The 10000-nt window shown below is 48.9% G+C and overlaps 1 protein-coding gene across 1 annotated transcript in view; it reads left to right on the top strand.

The window, feature by feature from the left end:
* The first annotated feature begins 8054 nt into the window (after nucleotides 1–8054).
* Nucleotides 8055–10000, top strand: part of egr2b (early growth response 2b) — a 2444-nt gene continuing 498 nt past the window's right edge. Inside the window, exons 1-2 of the mRNA XM_080474723.1 lie at nucleotides 8055–8416; nucleotides 8611–10000. The exon at nucleotides 8611–10000 is cut by the window's right edge and continues 498 nt beyond it. Coding sequence (XP_080330849.1) covers nucleotides 8245–8416; nucleotides 8611–9794 — 1356 coding nt within the window. The 5' untranslated portion in view covers nucleotides 8055–8244 and the 3' untranslated portion in view covers nucleotides 9795–10000. The remainder of the gene's footprint in view (nucleotides 8417–8610) is intronic.

The following is a 10000-nucleotide window of genomic DNA, read 5'->3' as shown; positions in this document are numbered from 1 at the left end:
TTATTCCAGCAGAAAGGTTCCAGGCCGAGCTTCCTCACTGCTCTTCTTTTACTTTACATTCTCCATCACTTGTTCTGAGGCGGAGGTTCTCTTGTGTTTCCTGTTGGAATATTAATTCATCACCATGACGACACCAGTAGTTCTGGTTCCATAAATTCATGGTTCTGCAGTTCTGTCAGGTGTGATCATGAACCTCATTATTCCAGATCAACCCTCGTGGAGATAAACAGACCTGGAACAAGTCCAGAACAAGAACAAGAACCTCCTTCAGAGCCTCAGAGACCAGGATTTATTTTATTATGTCTAAAGATTGTTCTAGATTAATTTATCATCTCCTCTCTGCTGCAGCTCAGAGCTGAACCTGCCCACCAATCACCATCATTTAAGAATGGGCGGGGCATTGTCCAAGAGATCTGATTGGTCAAGAGGCGGAGCTTTGACCTCTTATCCAGAACATAACCTGCTCCAGAGCAGGTTAGACTTTCAGTGTCAGTTACCAGATGATTTATCCTGGTGAGAAGTGAGCGAGAGTCGTAGTACAGAAACCCAGAGTTAATCCTGAATTTATCTTGATAAGAGAAACCCAGAGTTAATCCTGAAGTTATCTGGATAAGAGAAAACCCAGGTTTAATCCTGAAGTTATCTCGATAAGAGAAAACCAGAGTTAATCCTGAAGGTAACTCGTTAAGAGAAAGAAAACCAGAGTTCATCCTGAAGTTAACTCGATAAGAGTAAACCCAGGTTTAATCCTGAAGTTATCTGGATAAGTGAAAACCAGAGTTAATCCTGAAGTTATCTTGATAAGAGAAAACCAGAGTTAATCCTGAAGTTATCTTGATAAGAGAAAGAAAACCAGAGTTCATCCTGAAGTTAACTCGATAAGAGAAAACCCATGTTTAATCCTGAAGTTATCTGGATAAGTGAAAACCAGAGTTAATCCTGAAGTTATCTTGATAAGAGAAAACCAGAGTTAATCCTGAAGTTACCTGGATAAGTGAAAACCAGAATTAATCCTGAAGTTATCTTGATAAGAGAAAACCAGAGTTAATCCTGAAGTTACCTGGATAAGAGAAAACCAGAGTTTATCCTGAAGTTATCTTGATAAGAGGAAACCAGAGTTAATCCTGAAGTTACCTAGATAAGAGAAAACCAGAGTTAAGACAGAAATGTGTTTCTGTCTTTGTTTCAGTTAAAGAAAAAAAGAAACCCCAGTAGAGACTTGAAACATTCCGTTTCTTTATCGACTGAAACTGGTGAGATGTTGTGAGGAAAGCTGTGAGCTGCTGGACGTCAGGACGAAGTGTTTCTACCGGAAGCTGCTGGACGTCAGGACGGAGTGTTTCTACTGTGAGCTGCTGGACGTCAGGACGGAGTGTTTCTACTGTGAGCTGCTGGACGTCAGGACGGAGTGTTTCTACCGGAAGCTGCTGGACGTCAGGACGGAGTGTTTCTACTGTGAGCTGCTGGACGTCAGGACGGAGTGTTTCTACTGTGAGCTGCTGGACGTCAGGACGGAGTGTTTCTACTGGAAGCTGCTGGACGTCAGGACGGAGTGTTTCTAACGGAAGCTGCTGGACGTCAGGACGGAGTGTTTCTACTGGAAGCTGCTGGACGTCAGGACGGAGTGTTTCTACTGTGAGCTGCTGGACGTCAGGACGGAGTGTTTCTACCGGAAGCTGCTGGACGTCAGGACGGAGTGTTTCTACCGTGAGCTGCTGGACGTCAGGACGGAGTGTTTCTACTGTGAGCTGCTGGACGTCAGGACGGAGTGTTTCTACTGGAAGCTGCTGGACGTCAGGACGGAGTGTTTCTACTGTGAGCTGCTGGACGTCAGGACGGAGTGTTTCTACTGGAAGCTGCTGGACGTCAGGACGGAGTGTTTCTACTGTGAGCTGCTGGACGTCAGGACGGAGTGTTTCTACCGGAAGCTGCTGGACGTCAGGACGGAGTGTTTCTACTGTGAGCTGCTGGACGTCAGGACGGAATGTTTCTACCGGAAGCTGCTGGACGTCAGGACGGAGTGTTTCTACTGTGAGCTGCTGGACGTCAGGACGGAGTGTTTCTACTGTGAGCTGCTGGACGTCAGGACGGAGTGTTTCTACCGGAAGCTGCTGGACGTCAGGACGGAGTGTTTCTACTGTGAGCTGCTGGACGTCAGGACGGAGTGTTTCTACTGTGAGCTGCTGGACGTCAGGACGGAGTGTTTCTACTGGAAGCTGCTGGACGTCAGGACGGAGTGTTTCTAACGGAAGCTGCTGGACGTCAGGACGGAGTGTTTCTACTGGAAGCTGCTGGACGTCAGGACGGAGTGTTTCTACTGTGAGCTGCTGGACGTCAGGACGGAGTGTTTCTACCGGAAGCTGCTGGACGTCAGGACGGAGTGTTTCTACTGTGAGCTGCTGGACGTCAGGACGGAGTGTTTCTACTGTGAGCTGCTGGACGTCAGGACGGAGTGTTTCTAATGGAAGCTGCTGGACGTCAGGACGGAGTGTTTCTACTGGAAGCTGCTGGACGTCAGGACGGAGTGTTTCTACTGTGAGCTGCTGGACGTCAGGACGGAGTGTTTCTACTGTGAGCTGCTGGACGTCAGGATGGAGTGTTTCTAATGGAAGCTGCTGGACATCAGGACGGAATGTTTCTACTGGAAGCTGCTGGACGTCAGGACGGAGTGTTTCTACTGTGACCTGCTGGACGTCAGGACGGGGTGTTTCTACTGGAAGCTGCTGGACGTCAGGACGGAGTGTTTCTACTGTGAGCTGCTGGACGTCAGGACGGAGTTTTTCTAATGGAAGCTGCTGGACGTCAGGACGGAGTGTTTCTACTGTGAGCTGCTGGACGTCAGGACGGAGTGTTTCTACTGGAAGCTGCTGGACGTCAGGACGGAGTGTTTCTACTGTGACCTGCTGGACGTCAGGACGGGGTGTTTCTACTGGAAGCTGCTGGACATCAGGACGGAGTGTTTCTACTGGAAGCTGCTGGACGTCAGGACGGAGTTTTTCTAATGGAAGCTGCTGGACGTCAGGACGGAATGTTTCTACTGGAAGCTGCTGGACGTCAGGACGGAGTGTTTCTACTGTGAGCTGCTGGACGTCAGGACGGAGTGTTTCTACTGGAAGCTGCTGGACGTCCGGACGGAGTGTTTCTACTGTGAGCTGCTGGACGTCAGGACGGAGTTTTTCTAATGGAAGCTGCTGGACGTCAGGACGGAATGTTTCTACTGGAAGCTGCTGGACGTCAGGACGGAGTGTTTCTACTGTGAGCTGCTGGACGTCAGGACGGAGTTTTTCTAATGGAAGCTGCTGGACGTCAGGACGGAATGTTTCTACTGGAAGCTGCTGGACGTCAGGACGGAGTGTTTCTACTGTGAGCTGCTGGACGTCAGGACGGAGTTTTTCTAATGGAAGCTGCTGGACGTCAGGACGGAATGTTTCTACTGGAAGCTGCTGGACGTCAGGACGGAGTGTTTCTACTGTGAGCTGCTGGACGTCAGGACGGAGTTTTTCTAATGGAAGCTGCTGGACGTCAGGACGGAGTGTTTCTACTGTGAGCTGCTGGACGTCAGGACGGAGTGTTTCTACTGTGAGCTGCTGGACGTCAGGACGGAGTGTTTCTAATGGAAGCTGCTGGACATCAGGACGGAGTGTTTCTACTGGAAGCTGCTGGACGTCAGGACGGAGTGTTTCTACTGTGACCTGCTGGACGTCAGGACGGGGTGTTTCTACTGGAAGCTGCTGGACGTCAGGACGGAGTGTTTCTACTGTGAGCTGCTGGACGTCAGGACGGAGTGTTTCTACTGTGAGCTGCTGGACGTCAGGACGGAGTGTTTCTAATGGAAGCTGCTGGACGTCAGGACGGAGTGTTTCTAATGGAAGCTGCTGGACGTCATCGTTGTCTTTTCACTTCTAATCTTACTAAAACACAGCGACCCCCAGAGGCCTATCCAGGAACAACAACTGCTTTTATTGAAAAGTGAGCGAATGAATCCTCTTGGGCCAGACTTGGTGGGCCGGCCACATGTTGAGCGCAGTGGAGACGTTCCACAGGTTTTCTTTCCTGGACACACTGAGTTGTCCTTTTGAACTTGTACTTGAGGATCCTGAGCAGACACTGAGTGAAACAAGCGAGGAAGGTGAAGCAGACAAAACGTTTCCAGGATCAATACATGGTTTCTGTGGCAGTGGCAGAGATGCTGTCCCCAGAAGCTGCTGGACCAGCGAGCCGCAAAGAAAACCAGGAAACTTCTACTGACGTCTTCAACTGTCCATCTGAATGAAAACGTTATGGAGAAGACCTCTGGTTGATCAGATTCATCCTTTGAAATCACGATGATGGAGTCTTCATATCCTCCATCTTCTCACTGTCTCTTCTCCTAGTCCTCATCTCCTCCACCTTCTCATTGTCTCTTCTCCTAGTCCTCATCTCCTCCACCTTCTCATTGTCTCTTCTCCTAGTCCTCATCTCATCCACCTTCTCATTGTCTCTTCTCCTAGTCCTCATCTCCTCCACCTTCTCATTGTCTCTTTTCCTAGTCCTCATCTCCTCCACCTTCTTACGTCTCTTCTCCTAGTCCTCATCTCCTCCACCTTCTCACGTCTCTTCTCCTAGTCCTCATCTCCTCCACCTTCTCACGTCTCTTCTCCTAGTCCTCATCTCCTCCATCTTCTCACTGTCTCTTCTCCCAGTCCTCATCTCCTCCATCTTCTCATTGTCTCTTCTCCTAGTCTTCATCTCCTCCACCTTCTCATTGTCTCTTCTCCTAGTCTTCATCTCCTCCATCTTCTCATTGTCTCTTCTCCCAGTCCTCATCTCCTCCATCTTCTCCCGTCTCTTCTCCTAGTCCTCATCTGCTCCACCTTCTCACGTCTCTTCTCCTAGTCCTCATCTCCTCCACCTTCTCACGTCTCTTCTCCTAGTCCTCATATCCTTCATCTTCTCACTGTCTCTTCTCCTAGTCCTCATCTCCTCCATCTTGTCATTGTCTCTTCTCCTGCTACTTACAAGCTTTACATCTGAAATCTGTTTGTATAGAAACTGCATCTGTTGTTCATGTTGAGGTTGTGAGCAAACACTTGTTGTTTCATCAATAAAAGCCTTAACCAACAAGTTTTACTATTAAAATACGTGTCCAATCAAGTACGTGGTGTTTTCAAACTCTACCTACTTCGTTACATCGACTCAAAACTGAAAAGAAAAAATCTGGCTGGAACCGACGCCGACTTACAAATGCTCCACCACCCCCACCACCACCACCAACAACAACAAGAACAACAATATTCCCAACAATAACATCACCACCATCACCAACAACAATATCAACAACTACAACAACATTGTCACCAATAACAACAACAACAACAATATTCCGACCACCACCAAAAACAACAAGAACAACATCACCACCATCACCAACAACATCAACAACTACAACAACATTGTCACCAACAACAACAACAATATACCTACCACCACCAAAAACAACAAGAACAACATCACCACCATCACCAACAACGACACCGACAACATCACCAACAACAACAACAATATTCTCACCAACAACAACAACATCACCACCATCACCAACAACAACACAGACAACATCACCAACAACAACAACAACAATATTCCCACCACCACCACCAACTACAACAACAACATCACCAACAACAACAACAATATTCCCAACGCTCACAACATCACCGGCAACAACAACAACATCACCACCATCAACAACAACATCACCACCATCAATAACAACCTCACCAACAACAACAACATCACCACCATCAACAACAACATCACCACCATCAACAACAACCTCACCAACAACAACATCACCACCATCAATAACAACCTCACCACCAACAACAACATCACCACCATCAACAACAACCTCACCAACAACAACATCACCACCATCAATAACAACCTCACCACCAACAACAACCTCACCAACAACAACAACATCACCACCATCAATAACAACCTCACCACCAACAACAACATCACCACCATCAACAACAACCTCACCAACAACAACAACATCACCACCAACAACAACATCACCACCATCAACAACAACCTCACCAACAACAACATCACCACCATCAATAACAACCTCACCACCACCAACAACCTCACCAACAACAACATCACCACCATCAACAACAACCTCACCAACAACAACATCACCACCATCAATAACAACCTCACCACCAACAACAACCTCACCAACAACAACAACATCACCACCATCAACAACAACATCACCAACAACAACATCACCACCATCCACAACAACCTCACCAACAACAACATCACCACCATCAACAACAACCTCACCAACAACAACATCACCACCATCAACAACAACATCACCAACAACAACATCACCACCATCAACAACAACATTGCTGTGAGAGAATTCCTGATTATGAACAGCCGTTGGACATTTAGCTGAGTTTTTGTCCCCCTGAGTGTCCCCGGGATTATTCTGCAGGGATTTTAGTGGTTTATTTGATCAGTGGTCATAAATGGCTTGTAAGTGTGAGTGTGAGTGTGTGTGTGTGTGTGTGTGTGTGTGTGTGTGTGTGTGTGTGTGTGTGTGTGTGTGTGTGTGTGTGTGTGTGTGTGTGTGTGTGTGAGTGAGAGTGTGAGTGTTTGTCCTGTCCGTCATGTATCACCATCAGGTGGGATCAGTTCTTGTAGGCATAAGTTGAATGAAGCATTAAAGAATATGTCAGTGCTAAAAAAAATACAAAATATTGTCCCTCAGTCCCATTGTCTGGGGACACATGTGGCTGCAGTCCTGCAGGTCTTAGGTCCATACCGGTCTACCTCAGGACCAGCTTTGGAACCAGATGTGGTTCTTTTGCCCGTTTGAAGGGGCTCCCTGAAATTTCAGGTAAAAAACATTTCATCTTAATCTGATCTTATTTACACATCAGGCGTTTGGCTGGAAGCGGCTTTCAAATAAGTGGAATGGTAAAGACGTCTGGAGTCCAACGCTCAAACGTCCTCCAAACACCAACATGAATAAGAGCTTATGAGAACCAAAATGGTTAAAAAGCTCAAATCTCCAAATGGTTTGATAAATAAATAAATAAATAAATAAATAAATAAATAAATAAATAAATAAATAAATAAATAAATAAATAAAGATATGATTTTTTTTTCACAGCAAAATATGTAATTAATTGTTTTCCAAGGTGTACTTGACTTCATGAACGCAAATCCATTTTTGTATTAAAACCATATATATGGACGTTTTCAAGCTGTTTGTCTCATTTTAAAAGTAAATGTGTTTTGTCGCTACACTTAAATATGATTTGGTGGAAAGTAAGAACAGCGCTTCTGGTCTGTTTGTGGACCACCTGCACTTTCCCCGCGTGTTTATTTCACTCAGCCCACCACTTCCTCCTCTATAAATACTACTTTGTTTTCCAAATGCTCTATAAATATCTGCAGATGACTAAAGTTAGCTCCTGGCTGACAGAAAACTGTTCTTTCCTCCAGCTTAGTCAAATCATGTCAGAAGTTTCCGAGCTCATGAAGCCTGTCGCACTCTACTGCTCTCGCTCTCTCGCTTTCTCGCTCTCTCTCTCTCATAATCCGGAATATAATCCAAATAAGGGTCTAAGAGGCGTTTCCCTTCTTACCGGATTCAACCTTTTATGGGGTCCGAGGAGCGCAGCCGGAATTCCTCATTTGTCATGAGGACAGGTTGAGATTCAGCTTCATGACACTGAGAGTGAAAACAGGAAAGAAGAACGTGTAAATGTGGATAATTGTGATGTTGCGCATCTGTCGCCGAGTTTCTAGGTGTTGTTTTCTTTCTTTTGGTGGGTGGAAAGACGCGCCTCACCTCTCTCCAGGCGCAGCGGACTCTCCATTCACAAGTGATTCCCCGCGGAACGCGTCACGGAGCATCGCAGCCAATAGGAAGAAGAAGCGCTCCTCACCCTCCCGCCCAATACCATATTTGGGCAATGACGTGGCTGGCCGCATTCAAAAGGTTTCCCATTTATACATAGAGGCGCAGGGGCCCGCTTCCCGTTACTCTGCCGCAGTTTGAACCCCCAGCAGGGCGCATGAGGCGCAGCAGCAGCCGCACGGAGCGCATCGTCCTCTCAGAGTGGTGACCCCGCTCCCGCAGGGTCACACACACTCCTGCCAGTGGTCAGCCTTCAGGAAAACAACAAAGCGAAAGAAAACTGATGCTGTAGTTGTAGTTGTTCTTGCTTCACAATGACGGCCAAAACTCTGGACAAGGTGCCGCTGAACCTCGGAGGGTTCGTGCATCCAGTGGCGGAGAGCGTGTACTCTGTGGATGACCTGGCTGGCAGCCTGCCTGCATCTGTTGCTCTCTTCCCCAACAGCGACCTGGGAGCGCACTACGACCAGATTAACGCGGCTGCAGGTAGGACAACACCGCATCATTATTTCAGCGGTTAAACTGGTGATGATTAAACATGTTTTGAAGTAGAGTTATCAGTGGAAGTTGAGGAGTTTGGCTCCAGTCCGTGCGTAATGGCACAAAGACGCGCCACTTTCTCAGACTTTTTTCCCCCCACTTCAATTTCTGCGGTGCTGATGGTGTTTGTGCTGTTTCAGATGGCCTGATGGGCGCAGACATGAGTGCAGAGAAACGCTCCCTGGAACTCTCTTCCTACTCCAGCGGCTTCTCTCAGCCTGCATCCCACCGCAACCAGACGTTCACCTACATGGGAAAGTTCTCCATTGACTCCCAGTATCCGAGTAACTGGAACCCCGAGGGAGTGATCAACATCGTCTCGGGCATCTTCAACGTGGCGCAGCCGCCGCCGCCGCCTCCACCTCCTTCATCGTCGGCGTCCTCCTCTCCGGCTTCCTCGGAGTCTCCCAATCACTTCCCCGGCAGTAATTTGAGTTGCACTATGGCGGCTCAGAGCCAGGCAGAGATAGACCACCACCACCACCACCACCACCACCTGTATTCACCCCCGCCTCCTTACTCCTCCTCTGGGTGCGGGGAGGTGTACCAGGACCCCTCGGCGTTTTTGTCTACCTCCACCTGTCCCATCGCTTCCTACCCTCCACCCTCCTATTCCTCACCTAAACAGCCCGGCGGCTCAGACGCGCTTTTCCCCATCATTCCTGACTACTCGGGCTTCTTCCAGCCGGCCTGCCAGCGGGACATGCACACTGCAGGCATCCAGGACAGGAAGCCGTTCGGCCCGTGTCCGCTCGACACATTCCGGGTCCCCCCGCCTCTGACCCCGCTGAACACTATCAGGAACTTTACGCTGGGAGGGCCGGGTGGTGGTGTCAGCTCAGAAGCGGGACCACCAAGGCTCCCTTCTGCCTACAGCCCCCAGAACCTGCCCCTCAGGCCCATCCTGCGGCCCAGAAAGTACCCGAACAGACCGAGCAAGACCCCCATCCACGAGCGGCCGTACCCCTGTCCGGCAGAGGGCTGCGACCGGCGCTTCTCGCGCTCAGACGAACTGACCAGACACATTCGCATCCACACTGGACACAAGCCCTTCCAGTGCCGGATCTGCATGCGCAACTTCAGTCGCAGCGACCACCTCACCACGCACATCCGCACGCACACCGGGGAGAAGCCGTTCGCCTGCGACTTCTGCGGACGCAAGTTCGCCCGGAGCGACGAGAGGAAGAGACACACTAAAATCCACCTGCGGCAGAAAGAGAGAAAATCCTCCACGGTGTCTTCCTCCTCATCCTCCTCTTCCAGCAGCTCCGTCCTGGAGCGGCCGTCAGTAGGCATCAGCGCAGCCAACGGGATCTGCTCGTAGTTTCCCCCCAGGAAGCAAAGAGATGTCAGCACAGCAGCGCGACACACACTAACTAGAGAAACAAACCAGAAAAAGACTCATAAACTGTTGTGAACTGAACGCAGCAGTCCGACCAGAAGAGCCGGACTGAAGAAGAAGGTGTTTGCAGCCGTGCGTAATTACGCAGAGTCATTCTTCATGCTGCAGGATGATAAAGAGACGGACAC

Source organism: Lipophrys pholis, assembly GCF_963383615.2.
Source record: "Lipophrys pholis genome assembly, chromosome: 1".
Lineage (NCBI taxonomy): Eukaryota > Metazoa > Chordata > Actinopteri > Blenniiformes > Blenniidae > Lipophrys > Lipophrys pholis.
This window is presented reverse-complemented; position numbering and strand designations above follow the sequence as displayed.